General features: G+C 39.7%; 1 protein-coding gene across 1 annotated transcript in view; it reads left to right on the forward strand.

The window, feature by feature from the left end:
- SMC3 (structural maintenance of chromosomes 3) overlaps positions 1–22,838 on the forward strand; it is a 52,191-nt gene that overhangs the window by 23,003 nt on the left and 6,350 nt on the right. The window contains exons 10-24 of the mRNA XM_006022833.3: positions 210–288; positions 1,811–1,928; positions 3,642–3,817; positions 4,035–4,115; positions 6,419–6,583; positions 7,363–7,484; positions 8,208–8,421; positions 11,773–11,876; positions 12,128–12,227; positions 13,587–13,747; positions 15,075–15,216; positions 16,306–16,456; positions 18,479–18,631; positions 21,358–21,509; positions 22,506–22,664. Of these exons, the coding sequence (XP_006022895.1) occupies positions 210–288; positions 1,811–1,928; positions 3,642–3,817; positions 4,035–4,115; positions 6,419–6,583; positions 7,363–7,484; positions 8,208–8,421; positions 11,773–11,876; positions 12,128–12,227; positions 13,587–13,747; positions 15,075–15,216; positions 16,306–16,456; positions 18,479–18,631; positions 21,358–21,509; positions 22,506–22,664 (2,077 nt within the window). The remainder of the gene's footprint in view (positions 1–209; positions 289–1,810; positions 1,929–3,641; positions 3,818–4,034; positions 4,116–6,418; positions 6,584–7,362; positions 7,485–8,207; positions 8,422–11,772; positions 11,877–12,127; positions 12,228–13,586; positions 13,748–15,074; positions 15,217–16,305; positions 16,457–18,478; positions 18,632–21,357; positions 21,510–22,505; positions 22,665–22,838) is intronic.

A 22,838-nucleotide genomic window follows, 5' to 3' on the forward strand; every position in this document is an offset into this window, starting at 1 on the left:
TGTTGTTTTACTGTTCTTATTTTCCCAAGTTCTAACACATGACCAGGGATTGTCACAGACTTTGAGAGAGACAGTGAATCATACATTACATACAGCTTTGTAGCATGTTAGTCATAGCATTGCTTTCCTTAATTCATTTAGTTGTCACTTTTGTCATGTTTTATTAATAAGAAACCTGTGCTGACTAACTGGTAAAATATTATTTGCAGGAAAAACGATGTGATGAATCTTCTTGAAAGTGCTGGTTTTTCTCGCAGCAATCCCTACTATATTGTCAAGCAAGGAAAGGTAAGATTGATTATCACCGGTGAAATTCAGTTGCCTGAACTTATTTTGGGAAAGATGAAATTTCTTGGAGGACTAAACTTTAACTTTGTTCCAAATATAAAAATAAGGCTTTAAAAAAAACAAACAAAAAACCCTCCACCTTTTAAATGACAGAAATAACACATTTTTCTGTAGACTCACTTTGTGAGTCATCCCTAGAGGTACAGCTGCCTTGCATGGAAGTGAAGTATTGACTGATTTTCTGTTCCTCCATTGCTCTGATCAGAAGTGCCCGTATCATGTCTTTCCCATGCTGGCTATTGCTGTATTGTACCAGCTATGCTTATTTACAGAGCAAATATTAGTATATGCACTTCGTCCTGGCTTCCAAGATTCTTGCATTCAATAAGAACTGAAGAAAATACTTTGTCTGAATCTGTCAGATGTTTATGTCCCTGACCCTTTTTTTTTTCCCCACACCTTCATAACCTTTGAAAAAGATCTCATCAATTGTAAATAAATGAAAAAGTGGAGAGATATTGATAGCCCCATAACATCATAAACATGTATCATGCACTGCTAAAACTGGGCCCCAGTTTTAACACCGCATGATACATGTTTATGATGTTACTGAATTTGCTAAAGTGAAGGGAAAATAATAGTTAGAAAGCAACTCTATTCTTTCAAATAACATAAAAGGATGCAGGAACCCAAACTCTGTAGTTAAGAGTGTGGCACCTTGGTAATTAGTTAAAAGTCATCAGACAAGTTCTATTAATCAGTTCTGTTAACAAGTTTTATTAAGCAGTGGAGGCTGCTGCGGTGAGAGGAACTCCCATTGGATAAGCAGAGGTTCTTAAAATTCAAGGCCATCTGGGGATGTGGTGTATTGAATTATGTGGTCTTATGGCATTAGCTAAATTAGTAGGTTAATTAAGCGGTTTAGCAGCAGAATATTAATACTGAAGCCTAAATTTCTCTGATCATCAGCTTAAGCAGATCTATTTTCTTTTTTCAAAGTCCAGGAAATACGGACTCAGGTGGGGCCTCAAGGTCTCCTAGCATTTGAAAATTAATAAAAATGAGCTACATTATCAGAATCGCTATCAGAAAACTTCCTTTCACTTAAAAAATCCCTTTCTCTGCCTTCTGCCTGACTTCCAACTAACATGGCTAACTACCTCTCTTTAAAAACAAGTAATTGATGCATCAAAAGGAGGAGAATTGAGTAAATTATACATACTGATCTTCCTCAAAATATGTCAGTCCTGAAAAGTTGTATCATCAAGCAAGTCTGTACTGGTAATTGAGGGTAGGTGCATTTTAGATAAATATCATGTAATCTTGATTCAGGCATCTGATGCCTGACTAGACAGAATTACTGGTTTATTGGCTAGTTAAATGAGAATTACAGAAGTTCTACTGTATTTGAACAGTTATAAAAAATGCACCCTACTGGATATTGTATGTGGTGCTGATAATTAGTGTGTAAAGAAGATATTCAAAACAGTAATCTTATAACTTTGTTTCCTTGATCTTTTAGATCAATCAGATGGCAACAGCACCAGACTCTCAGAGGTTGAAGCTGTTAAGAGAAGTAGCTGGTACTAGAGTATATGATGAACGTAAAGAAGAGAGTATTTCATTAATGAAAGAAACAGGTAAAAAGATTACCCTTATCTTTACCCCCCCTCCTCCCTTCCCCCGATTTTATTTAAGAATTATGGTGATTTTTGCCCCACTAGTTTGATTAATCATAAGGGTTTTCAGCTTGGTTGTAAAAATGAATATTTAATTGTAAATATTTATTAAATATTTAATAAGGTCAGTAATTAAAATTTTTAAATATTTTTTCCTTTCATTGTAAAGATCCCAAGGGCTTTACAGATTGTGTGGAACGTACCTGCCACCTAGTGCTATGTTAAGAGGTTCAATTTTGTCAGCAACTGATATGTGACAGTGCTGCCTTTAGACCTGGGGGGGTGGAAATAATTAGTAACCTTTGCAAGAATAACCCAACTGTTTTTAATGCTATGTTGCTAATACATTTTAAAAACCAAAACATTCAAAGTTAAGGCTAGATCATTGTATATTTTTCGGTGCTTTGATCATGAATTTGGTTCCATAAATTTGCTCTTGCCACAGAATCTGATCTCTCTGTTTAACATTTCTAGTCTTTTGATTTATGAAGATGATGTTGAAAATGCCAACTGTGTATAAAATGGTGTCTTCCTGATTCTGCAGATTTAGTTGAAACAGCAGGACTAAAATACATGAGCTACCTTGTTCATTTCATTTCAAATCCTGTGGTCTCTACAAATCCATAACTGCAGAGTTTGACATTTTTAAATTTCAAAGCGGTATATTTTTATAGCAGAAATCACCGTTTGTTTATGGATAGGACCCTAACATTTAACTGCCTGACTGCATTATCAAATCCTAGCAGCAACTATCTGGTTTTCTTTTCTTTTTTTTTTTTTCTTTGGTGGCTTTAAATGGGTTATAGCGTGTACATCCTGCAATGTTGCATGGACTCAAAGCTGCAGCCCAAACAGTTGGGGAGAGCAAGAAGTACCTCTGGCAAGCTATGCTTCTTGGAAAACAGCACAGCAGCTGAGGCCCAGGTGTTAAACTCTTGAAGGACCAGGCTGCCCCCTTCCACAGTACATCTGTAAAAAGGAGGTTCTGACCTTAGCTGCCAATATAGTTTAGCAAGATCTGATACCTGTGAAGTGGTTATGACCAACCCCTACGCTGCTGGAAAAGGAATACACCCTGCCAGCTCATTTCAGTTGACACTTCTGCTTTAGAGGAACAAAAATGGGGAATGTGTTCAACTTGTTTTTGTAGGAAGAATGAAGGGTAGAAGAACTCGGGTTTATGCAGCCTGGACTTTCAGCTGTTTTTTTTATTATATATTTTTGCATTGTGCAGATTTAAAGTTTGTTTTAATTATTTTGACTTTAATCCTGTGCCTATTAGATGTGGAGCGTATGATGAACTGTAATAGACCTAGCAATTGCAGTATAGTGGGCTTAAAACTGGAAGTCTCCTGGGACACTTTCCAGAAAATCCAGATGTGATTTTTATTTTGTTGCATGCATGTCCATAACCACTGATCTGCAGCTGTGAAGCAGCATTAGCCTAATCCTTGGCAGATGGAAGATTTTGGTAAGGGGGACTGTGAATATTAACCATTGACCAAGATCACAATTGCAGTAGGCCTTTTTCTGCAGTTATTTGATTTAAATCAAAAGACCCATTTAATGAGTCATAAAGAGAGGGAATGATGTAAAAAGAGAATAAATATTATTTTCAGAATACATTGCATAATTTAGCTGCTATCTTTGTCTTGCATTTCATTATTTCTAAAGAGGGTAAACGAGAGAAAATCAATGAGTTGCTGAAGTACATTGAAGAGCGATTACATACACTAGAAGAGGAGAAAGAAGAGCTTGCTCAATATCAAAAGTGGGATAAAATGAGGAGAGCACTAGAATACACCATTTATAACCAGGAGCTTAATGAAACCCGTGCTAAGCTGGATGAGGTAGAGCATACTGTCTATCCCTCATTTTATAATTCTTTTATTATGAACACTTAAACTTACATTATTTTATGCAGACTTCTTATCCTTCTAGAAAGAATCTTTAAAAATTTGTCATTCCTTTTATGTTTGTTAATTTGCCAAGCTGACATTGTTCTGGATAAAAATGATATTAAAATAAGTATTTAATACTTAAATATGTGATAATATTTGCCTCCAGCTTTCTGCCAAACGAGAGACGAGCGGAGAGAAATCAAGGCAGCTGAGAGATGCACAACAGGATGCCAGAGATAAGATGGAGGTATAATCTAGAAGAGCTCTAACATGACCAATTTCAAGACTTGCTGTGATGACGCATTGTTTAGTTGCCACTGGCTATCTTTTTCCTGGGTCTCTGTATACGTGTATGTATTTGAGAGAGAATGTATTACTTTCATCTGAGATGTCTCAAATTGGAATGAATTTAAACACAGACCTTGAAGTTGTCTAATCATCCTGATGGTACTCCTAAATTTTAAGATCAAATAAATGATTGATTGAAGGATCTGGCATGAGAAATAGAAACACTCTTGTAAAATGGAGGGCTGGTATCGATGGCCAATTAACCAGCCCTATCAGCCGATACCGATCTGATAGTATGCAGCCTGGCAGTACAGAGAGAAGCTTCTGGCGGGTAATTCTGTGGGAGGGAAGGAGTGGGGCTGGGTCAGGGGCAGACGCTGCTGGGGCGGGGTGCGGGATGGAGCGCTGGTAGCTCGTGCAGGGTGCGACAGGCAGCTTCTTGCAGTGCACACAGCCACAGGGGAGGCATGGGTAGGATTTGTGTGGGCTCAGGGCCAGGGGCTGTGCCAGCCTCTTCCCGGCGGGGTGGGCAGTGGCAGCACTGGGAGGGTGCCTGTGGGGAATTTTGGGGTGGCTATAGCCCACCTTGTAGCGCCCCCTCCTCCCCCCACTCCCAGCACCACTGCCACCTGCCCCACCCCTGCCTGCCAGCCCTAAGTGTGGCCCCAGCCCAGCCCCAGCTGGAAAGAAGCCAGTGCAGCTCACAGCCCTCAGTAGCCCCACCCTACACCTGGATGACCCTGCAGTTCCATCCTACTCCCCACCCCAGCTGGGCAGCACCTGCCCGTAACCCAGCCCCACTTCCTCCCTCACTGTGGGGGCCTCAGTCTGTGCCCCCACCCCACAGACTTACCAGCTGGACACTGCTCTCCAAGCTGATGGACTGTATTCCTGGCCACGTGCATGCTGCGGCTGCACACAACATTTATCAGTGACATTATCGGCTACATCAACCGAGAAAAGCTCCTGCTTCAGCTTCTGCTGTTATATGGGAGATTATGGTTTGAAGGAAACGGAGAAGAAAGGAACATGAGTATACTGGTCCATTGAAGGATGATCCTGAGCTGCCAGTGTGATATGGCTGTGAGGAAGCCTAATGCAGTTCTTAGTTGTATTAGGTGGGGTATTTTCAGTAGAGACAGGGAAAGGTTACTGGCACTGAACAAAACCCTATCTAGACTATTGTTGCAATTCTGGTCATTTGCATTCATGAAAAGGTGGATTCATACTGGAAGAGCCACTCGAAGTTTAGGGGAATGTAGAACTTGCCTTATGGGAGGAACTTGAAAGAACTTGGCACATTTTAGTTTAGCAAAATTTAAATTGAGATTTAGTTCAGCAAATGTATTTTAAAAGAATGCACTGGGGAAAGAATAGAGCTTTATAAGGCAAAGAACAATATTGGCCACATGTTGGCCACACGTACATTTAGACTGAAAGCTGAAAGAGGTATCTAACCAACAGAATAAAGGTTTAACCACTACAAGTCTTAGAATGGTTTTCTGGACAAAGTAAGTACGTGCAAGAGCCTGAATTGTTTCATGATGAAGTTTGACAGGTTTATGGAAGAAAGATCCTGCCAGAACAGGGCAGTAAAACCTTTGAGCAGAAACCAAACATGTGATATGTTGTTTCTGTTGTGTGACCCCTATGAGCAAGTTGAAAGAACTTGATTTTAAAGTGGGTTGCTTGAATATGTGGAAAGTATCTTGTAATCCTCAATTTTTGGGCTTCTCCTGGTCACTTGGAATTGCTAGAATTTTCTTGAAAAGCATTGTTTGGTTTTTAGATGTTTGATCTCCCCCAGCTTCCTCTGAAATACTGAACTGTGGCCATGGCTAGACTGGGGAATTTGGTTTTGGTTAGCTAGTGCTCCTAACAATGCTGAGAAACCTCTCGGTTGCCTGTCTGTCAGATCTTGTTCATGTGCTCAGGATTAAATTGATCGCTTTTGGAGAAATGATAACTTATGAATGCAAGGTACTGGGTTTGCTGGCCGGATTGGTCCTTTTTAGTCATGTGTTCCTATTTTTAAGCTTAGTTTTCAGTCCTGTTTTGGGCTTCATCTTGTGAATATATAGTGATGAGAATATGCTTATTTTATTTTTTTCACATTTTGTATCTTCAGCTTTCCTCTAATGTTAATGAATGAATAATGAGGTTGCATTGTTCCAGTTTCTTTAATAGAAACAAAAATACAGAACAGATATAGCAATAGCACATGTCTTGTGTTAAATAAAACGCATGCTTTTATTTGTATAGGAAATAGAACGACAGGTTCGAGAACTAAAAACAAAGATTTCGGCAATGAAAGAAGAAAAGGAACAGCTTAGTGCTGAAAGACAGGAGCAGATTAAACAGAGGACTAAACTGGAGCTTAAAGCTAAAGATTTGCAAGACGAGCTGGCTGGCAACAGTGAACAACGGGTAAGCACTTTATTTTGGGAGGATCTCATATGTGGGGCGTGCATGTAGTCTGAGCAGTAACGTACCACGAGGCATCTGCTTTTAAGGCTGCAAGCTTTAATTACATTGTTAGTACTTCAGGACACAGGACTCTTGTTTCTGTGAAGTGCCTAACACACTTCTTTGTGCTGTAGAACAATGGCAAAACTCCTCCATTTTGATCAATTATATCGTTGCCTCCTGGCTGAAAAATCAACCAGCTGTAGCTGTCCTTCCTCTGCTTCAGTTGTTTGCATGTTAAAGAGACCATTGCAATTCAGATTCATTGAAGGGGGGTCATTAGAACACCCTTGAGTTGCACTCAGCTATTTGGCATGCACTCATTTGTTACTAATCTAAGAGAGCTGTGGCCTTTCAAGAATAGTGTATATAGTCCCTTCCCATCCCACACCCAACTTAAAACACCCATTGCCAGCGTGGGCAGCCATTTATATCGAGCAAATAATGCAACAATGACAGTATATCTTATGTGTAACTTTTTTGTGAAGACTCAGCTGTTGTGAATCTCAGTTCTAATATCAGCTGTGGCTTTACCAAGTACTTCATTTAGCAGGCATATAGCTATTAGCCCAGTAGGCCTGCTCCAAGTGTTGGAGACCACATGCAAGCCTTCTCCTTGCCATTCCAGAGACAGGCAAGCAAAGGCAGCTTGCAATTTTATAATTACAAATGTATTTTGGAAATGCTGTGCTCAATGATGTTGGAATTGACGTTAAAACATTACCTTGCTTTACTTTCAGAAAAGGCTGTTAAAGGAGAGACAGAAGCTTCTTGAAAAAATTGAGGAGAAGCAGAAAGAACTAGCAGAAACAGAACCCAAATTCAACAGCGTAAAAGAGAAGGAAGAGCGAGGAATTGCTAGGTCTGTGGCTCCATATGAAGAATGAAAGCACTTTAAAAGGAGCAAAGGGTGCTGTCAAAGCCATTTGCTCAAAATGGGTCCTATTCTATGGCAGCAATAAAGTGATAGAGAATGCATTTAAGATGGCTGCTTTTGCCAAAAAAGGAAGAAAAAAATAGAATCCGTAATCATTCACTATATATGTACCATTCCCTATATGTATATAGTGAATGATTATGGATCAACAAAAATATTGCAGGGCCATATACATAGTATGTGTGTGTATTATGTATATGGCCCTGCAGTATTTTTGTTAACTGGCTTCTCAAGAACCTTATTACCAAACTTTGAAACAACCAGTTATTTTAGCAAACAAGAAGGCAAAGCCAACATGGCTTTGTTATCTTAAGAACAAAAAGGAGGTATCTTTTTAGAAAAAGACAGACCTGATGAAGAATGGAAGAGTACTTTTGTTTTCATTGTCAAGCTTCAAAGAGCAACTACAAGAGAAGAAATGAAAATTCAAAAAAGTAGTATCAGTGCCTCTCTGTGAGTTGAACTGTGCCCCCACTTCGTGCCCCTTTTTATTAAGCTTTTCCTGGGACAATGGTTCAGTTTACAAAAATGATTTGGGTGTTCTTGTAATAAATTGACATTTGGTAACTATAAATTTGATTGTTCTCTTGGATATTTTCTGAACTGAGTTAACTTAAGAGAGTTCTTTTTTTTTTCCCTCTCAACTAGATTAGCACAAGCTACCCAGGAAAGAACAGATCTTTATGCAAAACAAGGTCGTGGAAGTCAGTTTACGTCCAAGGAAGAAAGAGATAAGTGGATTAAAAAAGAACTGAAGTCTCTAGATCAGGCCATCAATGACAAGAAACGACAGATTGCAGCTATCCACAAGGATTTAGAGGATACAGAGGCTAATAAAGAGAAGAATCTGGAGCAGTACAGTGTAAGGCATCCTGAGCTTCTTACTGTGTAAACATATTTTGAGAGAGGGGGCAAAACAGTTGTCAGTAATTGGATTTCTTTCAGTGAGTAATAATTTAATTTCCTTTTAGATATACAGGACAAAACTGTTTTGTTGCACTGGTCTCTAAAATACAGTATTATTAGGAATGCTTGCTAAGTTTTCAAATATTGACTTTATCAATATACATATTAGGGGTTTTTTGGGTCCCCTTTTTCTCCCTTCTATGATCCTTGAGACGGAGTGAAATCAGTACTCAACCACCTCTTGCAAGATAGCATGCCCATGCCTTACTCTATGCAGTAGGTTAAAGGGACTTTGGTAAGTTGATGAAGTTTAGGCTTTAAGTATTGTAAAAATATTATAGCAATATTTTCCTGAAATGTTTAAAACAAACAAACAAAAAACCCCACTGTCCTTCTGTTTACTTGCTCCATGGGTTAAGGGAGCCCTTTCCTTTGTTCCAAGTTAAATAATTCCACAAACTTGAATGTAGGGTTAGCATTTTGCACGGTACTCCTTGATAGGAATCTGCTTCCATGTGCATGAAGAGAAGAATACTGCACATGAATACTTGTCTAAAGCAGTCAATGTTCTTTGGGTAAATGTGATATCGTATAGACCAACTAAATAGTTGGGAAAATTGTTCTTTGCAGGCTTTCAGGCATGAACACCCTTTTTCAGGCATATAGAGAGTCTGCTGGTGAACTGTGTGCTCTCCTGGGTAGAATAGAAGCCAGGAAAAATGACTATAACAGTGGTTCCTTGGACTCAAGGCTCTCCTTCATAACTTTTTGTGACTTGAGTGGCACCCAGTTTCAAAAACTAATTTATATATTATAGTGCTTAGCTTCTTGCAGAGGTGATGGAGGATTGACCAGGCAGAGACAAGTCTGAAATTGTGCTTATGTGCTAAGCATGTCCATTTCTCTTCACACCTCAGTCATTTCCTCACACCTTCCCTTCAGAGGACCTGACTGTACCCCATGGTGCTGTGGTGTCCTGGTTGAGAATCACCAGGCTAGAGCAATTTGCCAGTAAAAGCAAAATAGCAGAGTTGCAGAGGGGTAGTTTGGGGGGCTGTAAACAGAGTTAGTTCTGATGAAAGTAGGAGTGCCTTGGCCCGTTACACACCTAACCCTTCCAAGCTGTATTGCTGCCCGTTTGCCAGTAGGTGGCCAGGGAGAGCTCAGAGCCCCACAGGTTGTTCCCTGAAATGAACCAGAGTTGCATTTAATTGCAGCGCATTTAACTCGCTGACACAGTGATGTCCCAGGCACAACTCTTATCACCTTTTCATCTAGCATACTTTGCAGATACTGAAAGCAGAGGCAAGTGCATCAGTGCCTGTAGGATCTGGCAACAAAAGGCTTTCTACCAGGGAAGAGTGTAATGTCTGTGTATAACCCAAGTTATATATTCCTTTTGCGTGTGTTTGTGTACATAACTGTTACTGTAATATCAAAACAAAGATTCCTTTTTAGATGCACGTATGAAAAATTGGGTCCAACTTCTCCAAAAGTAAATATCTGCCCAGAGTTCTTCATGTGTTGAGTACAGGGGTACTTTTTCTAGAAAGCTTAAGATAAAGCACTTGAAACAGAAAGGATCAAATGAAGCAATCTCACCTCTTCGTTCACTGTTTAAATACGTCTTGTGGCTTTAGCCATTCTGAAAGCATGTCACAGAGGCGTTGCTCTACTTGTCTGAACCCATGGAGCTGCTCATCTGTAGAGTGGAATGTGCTCTGCACTGCTAAATCCCATAAAGAAGTTGGATGTTCTCCCTTTGTATATGTGAGCTCCAGCAAACAGCATGTTCGAAATGCTGCTGGGGTGTTTGTTGCACTTTTGCCTCCGCAGCTTGTAATTAAAAACCACACAGACCCTGTTTTCATCAGAGGAATGGGTCTGTCTTGTGATATCCATTTGAAATATTGTACACATTTTCAATCATGTTTATAATAATCATTTATAAGGAATGTTCCTGAATCTAGATTTAAAAAAAAAAACCTGACAGCAGCTTTGATGGCCTTATACTGTCTATTTTATTAGAGTTTCAGATCCAGCTTAAACAACTTATTTAGTGGGTGTTGATTTTGCTGAGCCCTGTTAGTTCCCACAGCATGTCAGAAGCAGCTATATAAATGAAGAATTGCCTCTGACCAGTTACATGCCTGTGCAGGGAGTATGCCATTATGCTTAATGTGCTGACAGATGCTGTTCTTACCATCTCTGTTGTGTGATATATCTATCAAAATTGGTAGATATATATATAAATGATATATACTAAATTTTATGAACTGATAAAATTTATGAACATAGTTGTACTGAAGAAGAACGTGTTCTGGCAGTATAAAAGATACTTTGGGGGAGAGCCAGTTTACTCTAGCAATATTCATTCTGGTTAAATGAGGGAAATGATAGCAGAGTTTTTACACCCAGTCAGTAGCTCTCGAGCATCTATTTTCTCTGGAAGTAGGAGGAAAAGTGCTTAATAGGCTGGTTGCCAAAGGTGTCTTGGTTCTTTTGGAGTTGTTAAATTCGTTTCAGGAAGATGGGTATGTGGGCAGGAGAGATCTAATTAAGGTGAAAGAATTGTGTAGTGTTTTTACAACTTGGAGACATTTCAAAGAATCTGATCTAGAGGCTGACAAGAGCCAAAGTATAAACAAGAGGTATTTTAAGATCACAGATAATATTGGCAGCAATATGGAATCTATATCTATTAAAGTATCTATTAAAGTGATAAAAGCAGTGAAAGCCGTGGGTCTCAGCTAGGGTCAGAAGAATGTCTGCTGAGAAGTACGTCCACAGTACTGCTCTTGAGTAGCTGCTGTTCAGCTGTACCAGCAACTCTGTATTAGAGAACTTGTGAGAATCATGATTGTAGTAACAATGTATTCTTACTGCAATCTGGATGTTGCTGGCCCATTATTAATTTTGTATGTGAAGGAACAGACTTCTAGGTAGGTGTCAGTGGTATTCTTGTATAATTCCACTACTTGGTGTAATTCATGATAGCTGTGGGCATGTTCCTGTCTATTTGCTAACTTCAGGAGGTGGCTGGAATGTCAAAATTGGCAGAATGAATCTTTCTTATTCTTTCTATCTGGCTTTATTAACACCTGGTCTGTCTCCCATCCTATGCTGTTGCTTAACCTCTGAAGAGCTGTTGGCTGACTTTTTTGCAATTTTAATGCAAACCATAGAAACAGTTGTGAACACTTCATTCGTAATTGTTAAGCTGTCATAGTAATGTGGATAATAATAGGAATATGAACCTAAAGAGTTGCAGCTTACAGTCAATTATTTTCTTTTTTATGTGCATTAGAAATTGGACCAGGATCTTAATGAAGTGAAGGCTCGTGTTGAAGAACTGGACAGAAAATATTATGAAGTGAAAAACAAAAAAGATGAACTACAGAGTGAAAGAAAGTTAGTAACTCAGTAAAATGAGACTTATTTTTGTGTGTAAAGGGCGCAAGCTGTGAAGTTGCTAATGTGGCATGGTTACCTAGGTATTTTGAAATGCATCTGAAGTTTAACCTTGTACATCTTTTTCTTTTCTTTTAAGAATCATTTTGTATTCTAGAAGAAAAGTTAACTTGGTTTTTATTAATTTTAAGAATTTCCTAATGATCAAGAGTTCTTAATAACATTAAACTGACTTTAGTCTTCTTTTGCAGTTATCTGTGGAGAGAGGAGAATGCAGAACAACAAGCTCTAGCTGCAAAACGAGAGGACTTGGAAAAAAAACAGCAGCTTCTTAGAGCAGCAACAGGAAAGGTGCAAACTGATCAATCTTTTTAAAAAATTGGTAAATCTTAAAGGAAAAATAATGCTCACTGCTGCAGATTTACAGTATTTGTGCTCGGATCAAGGTTGACAGCATATTTATAAGCCTTATTTTTCACATATTTACAGTCTGCCTTGGGGTGTGGGAGACTACTGCTGGCCTGGCTGCTAAGCTACTGTGTTACCAGTGACCAATCAATCATGATTCACTCCGGGACCAGCTCAATACATAGGACCTAGCTAATGTAGCCAGTTAATTGCCACCAATTAGCACATAGGAAACCAGACTAAGGAGAGGAAAGAATCAATACAGACAATCAAGTGCCCCAAGAGGGACACCCATGTCATGAGTTTTGCCTGTCAGCAGCTAGAGGTGCAGAGCCCCAGAACCCCCCCTGCACCGATCTCAACAGCTGGCAGGTGTCACCCCTGCTGAGGCCACAACCATCCCTGCAGCTGTCACCCCGCTGCGCCTTAACACATGCAGTGTCACCTATGTCATGAGTTTTGCTTGTCTGCAGCTTGAGGTGCAGTTCCCCCCAAACCCCTGGACCGATCTTCTTGAAACTTGTCAGGCTTTGTGGCCCCAGTAAGAGCTACCACCCCTGCAGTTTTGAACCCTCTGTGGTGTAACACATAGACGTGATGGGAGTTTTGCTTTCAAGAATTTGGGGTACAGTTCTCCCCAAACTCCTGCACCGATCATCTTGAAACTTGGCAGGTTTCATGCTCTCAGTAGAGGCTACCAATCCTGCAAATTTCATCCAAATCGGACAAAACAAAAGTTATAAATATTTGATTCCCCCATTCTACCCTATGGCCGGATCTCCGAGGCGGCTCCAAAACTTTGGAGCCACTTCGGCCGGATCAAGGCGGAAACCCGGTCCGGAGCTCTGGATCGGATCGGTGCCATCTGAAGCAGCCAGATCGGATCGCTGTCGGCTCCCACAGGCCTACCTACAATCTCTAGAAGTTGCTTGACAGACTCAAAATCAAAGGAGAAAGTTCATAAATTGTTATCAGTTCATATTTTAAGTTGGCCTTTTTACTTGTCACAAATGTTCTAAAGCAGGGGTGCTCAGCCACTCACGCCATGTCATTTGGCCTGCAGGGCTCCCCACATCCCAGCCCTGCATGCTAGGTTGGGCATGCGGGGATGGCACAAGACGTAGTTCTGCAGTGGGGACTGAACCTGGCCTATGGGGGGGGGGGTCCCATACCACTCATCTGGCCCGTGGGGCCAAAAGGATGAGCACTACTGTTCTAAAGCAAATGCTGGGATTTGAAGTTTTTTCCTAGTTTATATAATCCCTGAAGTCTCATAACATCTGTTATGTCTTAATATGGCAGGCAATTCTAAATGGTATAGACAGCATAAATAAGGTTTTGGAGCACTTCCGTCGAAAAGGCATAAACCAGCATGTTCTAAATGGCTATCATGGAATTGTGATGAATAACTTCGAGTGCGAACCTGCTTTCTACACTTGTGTTGAAGTTACTGCGGGGAACAGGTAAACTATTTAGTATTCTGAACCTTTTAAAAATTATTTTTCAGTTGGAGTGGAGAAGATTGGAGGTTCTTTGTATCGGAATATAGTTATTGGCACAAACTTGCCACGAGACAGTTTATTCTTTTGAGGCCCACATTGTGCCTTTTGTCCATGTTAGATGCCTATGGATAAAATAAGCAAACTTCCAGAAGGCCAAAAAGACACTGAAAAGAACTCTACTCTGTTGATATCCCCTCTTCTCTCAGTTTTCCCCTTTAGAAAAATCCTTGTGATATGCCCAAAAGATCAATAGGCTTGGTCTTTGAGCAAATCCTGGAGCAAATTAAAAACTCAGGAGTTTCTGGGTTGTTTTTTGTTTTTTTTCAGTGAACGCTGAACACTCTGGGGAAATTTCAACTGTAGAAAGGGTGGTCTCTCTGATACCTAGGCTTGAAACCATCAAGGGTTATCATTTGAATGATGTCTGAAGCATTCTGAGTAGGCTCAAGTAGAGTATGTTGCAGTTACTTCAGCCCAGAGATGATAAAGGCATTAATATCTGTAGAATTCCACATTGGAAGGTCACAAACCTTTAGCCACGCGCAGCAATCAAAACAGTTACCTTTTCTGAATCCAAATACATAGCTTTAAAGAAATATGGTTGGCACCAGCACCTTTGTCACTTTTTTTTCATTAAGTACAATGGGATATTATGTTCAACGTATTAAATCAATTGAGGTGCATTTAATAGGCAGAAATCAACTACTCCATAGATTGCATATAGTATCTTTTTTGGCTCCCCTTGATTGCTTTTGGCAATTGGTGCCACATGGAAAATGCTGCAATTACTCTTTTATTAGATGCTTATATGTTGTTTGTTTGGAATGGAAGGATTTAGTTGTGCCTAGACATGATACCATGTTTGTACAGCCTCTTTTGTTTATAAAGCTATACAGGAGAGCAAGGTAGATTGAATAGCCTTGCTTTTTTAAGGCGGTGGCAGGAATATACAGCAGATTGCAGGGTACCTTAGTGGCAACTGTAAATTGGGGGATACCTTAATCTGTAATCTAAATGATATTGTGTGGTCTGTTCTAAACGATATTGAATGAGAGACACTTACAGGAGGGGTAGAAATTCCTACAACTAATAATTGTTTATTGTTATCAATAGACGTTTCATAGGTTTTAGAACCATGAAAACTTGTGTTTTCTGAGGCACACTGATACTGGAAACTATAGAGAAAATAGAGTGTAGTTTTGTTTACATTTTGCACACTTCCATTCCTCTTGGAAAATAGTGATGATTTTGATATAACCAACTCTTCGTTATTTCTTTGTTAAACAAGGTTATTTTATCATATTGTGGATTCTGATGAAGTCAGTACAAAGATTTTAATGGAGTTTAATAAAATGAACCTTCCTGGAGAAGTAACTTTTCTGCCTCTTAACAAGCTGGATGTTAGAGATACTGCTTACCCTGAGACGAATGTGAGTCATTATATTTATGTCAATGATTCCCATCCCCCAGTGAAGTATTTAGATTTATGTTGTTATTTAAACTACAGATGCTATTTATTACTCATTGGTGCGTCTATACATCGCCCTGCAGCGATGCAGTGATGCACTATGGCGATGTGCAATGCGCTACGGTGATGTAATGATCACGTGTCTACACGTGATCACCAGCTACATTGCCATAGCTGCATGCTCCCCAATTATAGCGTGCTGCTACAGTGACGTAGTGGCAAAATCTAACCGCGCTGCACATACGGTGCAGTAACCACCAACACTACACCTTTTGGAAGTACTAAATCACAGTGCCGTAGTAGCGTTGCCATGTGGCAACTTGTAGATGCAGCCATCTTGTTTTATTATTCGTTGTTTTCAGAGTTGCGTATTAATGCTTCTGTATTATGTCATGATATGATATCCCAGATCATTTTGTGTAAAGAAGTTATAATAACAGATATAATGACATAATATTTTTGGTGAAAAAATACACGCATAGTTAAACGCACTATAGCAGCCTGATCCCGTTCCCGTTAGTCATTGACAGATGTTCCGTTTGCTTCAATGAGAGTAGGAACAAGCTCTCAGTCTGGGCCTTCAAGACTTTAAGAATTGTTTACACCTAAACTGCATGTGCAGGATTTCTGGTTTATTTAGGAAATGTTTAATATGCCTAGTGTCTTAATTGTTTATATAAAAGTGATCATGCGGATCATCCATAATGTATATACAATCAGAGGTATTATAAATGTAACTTATGATGGCACACACAATTTGACTCAAGTTCTAAAAGCTCTTTGCCTGTGAAGTGTACATTGTGTGTTAATTTTCTGTATAAGTTCTAATGCTTTATTTCCTTAAATTAAAAAATACGGAAGGTCTTAATATAAATTAGCAGACCTTACTAAAACTTGGAGGGCATAGTTTATTTAAAACTTTAGGTATTTTAACATTTTTCACTTGCAGTTGCCCTGTACGTGAGTGCAGTGCTTTAATATTTGTGCCCTATGAATTCAGCCTGTTGTTGTTATCATACTATTGTTATTGATATGACTGCTACATTTTCAGGATGCTATTCCTATGATCAGTAAACTGAGATACAATCCAAGATTTGACAAAGCCTTCAAACATGTTTTTGGAAAGACTCTAATCTGTCGTAGCATGGAGGTATCTACCCAGTTGGCTAGAGCTTTCACTATGGATTGTATTACTTTGGAAGGTATGTACAGAGTCATAAAAATTACATTGTAGTAGGAAAAGAGGGCCACTGGGGATTGAGGTTCTTTGAAGATAGCTTATTATTGTCCTAGTTTTCTTTGTAAAATGTGATAATTTAGTAACTGACCTGGTAAGCAAGGTTAGACAAACTAAATGTCAATACAGCTATGATGTCAAAGTACAAAATCCTTCTGTAAGTTCCTTAAGCTTTTTTTGATTTGAGGTGTTAAGTCAGTAGGAGTCTCTTCCCATCCTAGAGGCTTACGAAGTGCATTAGACTTGTATCCAAATTTGTATTCAGCTTAGCCAGTGTCTGTCCCTAAGGTATTGAGAGCTGATGCTACTAGAATTAAAACACCTCCCATGGCATGAAAGGCAAGTTGAGTACTTCAGCGTACCAGTAGCACATTTGTGCAGTATTACTGCCTTGACTAGGCATCTTCCTGTTTTGGGAAAGGAGTCTCCCTAGTAGTCATTCTGCTACTTTTATTCCCTTTGCAGTATTTCTCAGAATTGCTCCTTTACATCAGTAGTTTCCAACATTCTTGGACTTGAGGCATGCCCCTGGAGTCTTGGCATCTGGCTATAGATTTTGTGAATTGAGTGGCACCCACTTTCAAAAATTGATTTATGTATTATAGGACTTAATACCTTGCAGAAGGGCTGGGCAGTTGGGGTGGGGCGGCATCCAGATGGGGACAAGTCTGAGCCTGGGCTTTTATCTGCTTCTCTCCTCACACTTTGTGGCACCCTTCAATGGCTCTGACAGCTCCCCAAGGTGCCACAGCACCCTAGCTAAGAATCGCTGCTTTCCATGCTCAAGAGAATTATGACTAATTAGTATCTGCAGTTCTCTGATTCATTGCTTGCGAACAGTCGCACCACAACTTTTCCTTCTGATTTTCCAGAGTTTATTTTTAATGGCTTTTAAGGTTGAGAGAACCGAAGGGCCTCTCAGCCCACAGTCCGTTCTATAACCAGGAATCTAAATGTTAGGAACCTAGCCTTGCATGGCTCAAATGGCCACCCATTTGAAACCTGGCCTTGCATGGCCAGCCTGGAGAGGGTTCAGAGGAGGGCCACCCGCTTGGTGAGAGGGCAGCAGGACAGGCCCTACGAGGAAAGACTGACGGACCTGAACCTGTTCAGCCTCAGCAAGAGGAGGCTGAGAGGGGACCTGGTGGCTGCCTACAAGCTCATCAGGGGAGATCAACAGCAAATAGGTAGAGCCCTTTTCTCCCCTGCACCGCCTGGGGTGACGAGGAACAACGGTAATAAGCTGATGGAGAATAGGTTTAGGTTAGAGATCAGAAGGCAATATTTTACAGTTAGGGTGGCCAAAATTGGAACCAGCTTCTCAGGGAAGTGGTCCTCGCCTCTACTGGTGTGGGTTTTTGAGACCCCGGCACCCTTTCCTGCCTGTGGCAGGGGGTCAGGCTAGATGATCTGTTCAGGTCCCTCCTGACCCTAGCTACTATGAAACTATGAAATAAACTCCTCATCGGCAGAGTTTTAGCATACATGTGCGCAGATGGCTAGGCAGAGGCAGCTCTCAGAACCACAGTTTGTGGCAGATTAATCTAGGTTAGGCCTGGCAATCTGTGGGTAAAATTTGAATTGAGATGGCAATTACATGTAAAGAATTAAGTTGGAAGACCCTGGTACAAAGCACGAGGTCTAAAAACAAATTTTAGTTCAAGTTTTCGGGGGGTTTTGTTCGTTTGTTTTTTAAAGGACAGATTTAAGCTAATAAAACCAGTTGAATTGGTTACTACTGAGAAGGTGCTAGGGACCTGCTATTTTGAGCAATTTAAATCCACTTTTAAAAACAATACAAAAAACCCCACAATTTGACTTCAGCATGTGAAATTTAATTATAAATGTTAAATGCCCATCTCCTTTGAATTGTATAGGATCTCTCTAGAAAAATTAGCAGTAGTTAAAATATAAGCATAACAGCTTTAAACATTATGTAATGTGGGCATGTATTACACCATTCCATTTAATTTTGTTACCTTCCTAGGTGATCAAGTCAGCCATCGTGGTGCTTTAACTGGAGGTTATTATGATACAAGAAAGTCTCGACTTGAACTGCAGAAAGATGTTAGAAAGGCAGAAGAAGAACTTGGTGAACTTGAGGCAAAACTTAATGAAAATTTGCGCAGAAACATTGAAAATATCCTTTCTGACATATTTGTTCATGTTTTTGGGAAATATTGCGTGATTACATGACTATTTGACAATGAAGATGATGAGGGAGAAATAAGTTGTGCGGATATGTTGTGTTAGGAGTCAGCTGGTAAGTGGTGCTGGTAAGCTGTTATTTATTCCCCATACTAGCCATTTATACAGAGCAAGGATTAAAGTAGGAAATAAATTCAGCACAGTATAACTCACAGAGGAATACCTTCTTAATAAATTTGTGTACCAGATTAATAGAGGTTTGTATTGTTGGAGACATGAATTTCTAGTATAGCACAAAAAAATCTTGGCTATATTAATGGAAATTCATAGTATGGATAGTGCTAATAGATTAACAGATATTCTTAAATGATTTTAATTGTCAGTGACCAAGAGGTAGCAAGGTGCTTATAAATTATACTTTAGAATGATATTTAAATATACCATTTATGACATGTGATTTTTCTAGTTTATAAATCATTTCTTCATTTTTATACACTATATAAATTATAATTGAGAAAATAATATTATATTGTGCAGAATTTCATGTACCATGGTTTATGTATTTGGGATTAAGGACAAACTGCTTCAATCAGTTATAGTCTTTCAGAAAATATTATGTTTCTAAAGTATTGAGACTGAGTGGGGGAGTCCAACTTCTTAAAATTTGTTACCGTTTAGTGGCGCCCAGATTTAATTGTGAGCATTCTCAGTGTTTAAAATTTTTGAAGTGAATTTGTTTTTCATAATGTCTGCTTTTCATGGTTGTTTTTCTCATAGAATAGGCTATAGCCATAGCAAGACACTGTAACATGAAAGTAGTCTGTATTTGAATAGGTGTGATATATCATATTTACTCAGTTCTAAGGCTGAAGACATCTTTTCCCTATTCAGCGAGGAGGGAAAACAAAGCCTCATCTGAACGGCAATTATCAGACGGCTCTAGCTCTGAGGAGCAGCCAGCCGCAGCTGGGGAAGACGATCAGCAGCTTGCAGGGAGGAACCTTAAGTGGCTGCTCCCTGCCCGGCTCCATTCTCCCAGTGTCCCGCCCCGACAGGGAGCAAAAACCTGTGCGCTGCTGATGGTGTCGCTGGTGAGCTAGGCCCGTAATCACTACAAGATTGTCCTGTATTAGATTTTTAATATCAGTGTAGTTTTGTCCTACATAATGAGATTCTTTTTCCCATTATTTTACTTGTGTATATGTCAAGACTCTGAGAAGTAGCCCAATTCTTCCTTTAATTCTTCCCATTTCTTTATACCTCTCTTGTGTTACTTTAAATTTCTTTCAAAGATAAACATTTTGTTTCCTCATAAATTAAGTATAAAATTTGGTCAGCCGTTAACTTTGCATGTGTGGTACTTTTTATAGAATAGTAGCAAGGGAAATATTACAGTTGGATAGCATCTGTTTTAAAAAATAAGAACGTTTAAGTTATTTTTCTAAATTCCTCATTAAATAGCTTTTGTAAACCTGAAGCTCTGTAGTCGTGACAAAACAGCTGTGTTTTATAAGCCTGCAAATTATACCCTTCTCAAATTGTTGACTAATATATCAGATAAAGAGTTGACAAGCTGTCTCAATATATGGCAAAGCGCAGTGCAGTGCAAGTGACTAACGTTGTCGATGTCGTAGCTACTGAAGAGAAATTCAAAAGAAATTAGTAAAACTTTTAAGGCAGAGTGAATCATGATGACTTATTCTTTCCATGTGTAAATAACACTTGTATGTCTGTAGCACCTTGTTGACATTAAAGCTTTTCAGTAATATTTAAAAAAAAAATATGGAAGAAGCCTTTCATTACTTGGGGAGGTGGAAGGGGTCTCTCTTCTTGAAGGTAAATGGTTGTCTCATTCGAAGCAATGGCAAACTCCTGTTGATGTCAATGTGGGCAAGATTTCACCTCTACTCTAAAACAGAACTGTCCAGCTGGCAGTCTGTGGGCCTCTTGCAGCCTGCAAGTGGTTAAATTGTGCTTCCTGGGGCTTGTCAGCACACTTACTGGAGCTGCTGTTCTTGCATAGTCCCAGAACGCAGAGAGTGAATGCTACCGCTGTTTGCCCTCCCACCTCTTGCCTACTGTTTACATTCAGGACCTTCAGGCACTGCTGGTGGCAAGGGAAAAGGGAGGGAACAGCAGTGATTTCCGACCCCCCCCAGTCACTTAAGCAAAGTTAAAATTGGGGAGAACTTCACTGTCTGAACCTTGATTCAGAAGGACCTCCTTGCTGCCTTGGAAACTTGGTTCTTGAGATTGGATTTTGTCAATTTCATGTTGTCTGAATTGGCTTAAATTATTATCAGGCATAGAATAGGATGAATAACGCCCTCCTTTTCTGTACTGTACTAAGTACATTGATAGGACTTAAATAAGATACTCTGATTTTTTAATTAAGAGTTAAGTGCATCTTTAGCATTCTTGATTACAGGGCTACATATGCTGAAATGTCTTCCCTGGCGATGCTTTTGAAGTAGCCTGTTGCATCTTAGATGAAATGACATAAACCAGCTCAGATCAGTTTTCATTTAAGCTCTTCTGTTTAGCCTGAAGGCTTTGTGTAAGAGAGCAGCTGAATGGGACTGGTTCTGAAGTTGCAATGTGGACATTTTTTGGTAGGGGGAGAGCAAACAGTGGGATAATCCCTTTAACCGTCTTGGGATAAAAATTGCCAAAAATTGAATTTAAAATTTGAGTAGAATTTTCCTTAGCACACTGTATGGATTAACAATGAAATTGACCAACTGATGAACCAGATGCAACAGATTGAGACCCAGCAGAGAAAATTCAAAGCTTCCAGAGACAGTATCTTGTCAGAGATGAAAATGCTGAAAGAGAAGAGGCAGCAGTCTGAAAAAACCTTTATGCCCAAGGTATGTATATGTCTGATTCTGTCATAGTTATTGACATTTGCTTGGTTGGTATCAGTTTATCGTGGAGCAGAGAGTAGAGACTTGTTTCCTGTCGCAATGAATGTAGTCTGGATAAACAAACACTAGAAAATGGACATGTTCAGAGCACTAGCGGCATTTATACACATACTTTTTTTGTCCTGTAGTGCGCCGGAGATCTGCCACTTTGGAACAGACTCGATTAATCGAGTCTGTTCTGCATGTGAGCTGATGCAAATTGCTCTGCACCATGTGCAGTTGTGCAAGTGGCGAAATGTGCGTCAGCGCGCGGAAAATGGTGGCGCTGCGCTTTTGAACTGAAGCTCCTTCTATGTGTGTTGGTTCAAAAGCACGCCCCCGCCATTTTTTCAGTGCTGATGCGCATTTTTCCACTCAACAGTAAGCATCGCAGTGCTGGGCACTTACATGTCTAAAAATATCCCTAGTGACCAAAATGTGGATAATGTCAAGCCACAGGTACAAAAGGATATCAAAGGGACTGACATAAATTAAACACGTTTATTCATTTCTTTTATACTTGTGTTGGGGAAACCTTCAGCTGAAGAAGGTAGTATTCAAGGGAGACACCTGCTACATGTTACACGCATTATGCCAGTTACTGGTAAATTGCACAATAAATTTAGATAGGTCACATGTGCAAAGTAATTATCATGCCATAAAAATGACTATCCAGCTATACAGCCAACCAGCTTCAAAGTTAGTGCTTGAAAATGTGTAACAACTCTATAGCTCGTTTCTCTCCAGCTTTAATCTGAACATGTAGCAGGGCCCTTAGAAAAAGTACTAGTGGGCTGGCATAGCTGGGGTATGATATTTGGACAGGTCTGTGGATTCTTTATAGTTTTCTATAAAGCTGCCACACTTGGATATACTTCATACAGGTAGGAAAAGACAGGTTTAGAGAAGTCTGGATGCTTATTGGAGAGATGGTTTCATCTAACATAATCTGATCTGTAGCAACGCAGCTTGCAAAGCTTGGAGGCAAGTCTACATGCCATGGAATCAACTCGGGAATCGTTAAAAGCAGAACTTGGAACAGACTTGCTATCTCAGCTCAGCCTAGAGGATCAGAAACGTGTGGATGCTCTTAATGATGAGATTCGACAGTTACAACAAGTAAGGAGAAGTAAGAGGAAAATGTCATGATGCAAAATACAGAATATTTCTTACCTGAAGACATGAATTCAATTAAATGGGCTTTTTATTCTTCCAGTATTCCTACCCTTGAAGGGTAGGGCACTGTCATTGATACTACACAGCTACATAGCTCTACAGTCTTTGAGCTTCAGC

This window comes from Alligator sinensis, unplaced genomic scaffold (assembly GCF_000455745.1).
Source record: "Alligator sinensis unplaced genomic scaffold, ASM45574v1 scaffold559_2, whole genome shotgun sequence".
NCBI lineage: Eukaryota > Metazoa > Chordata > Crocodylia > Alligatoridae > Alligator > Alligator sinensis.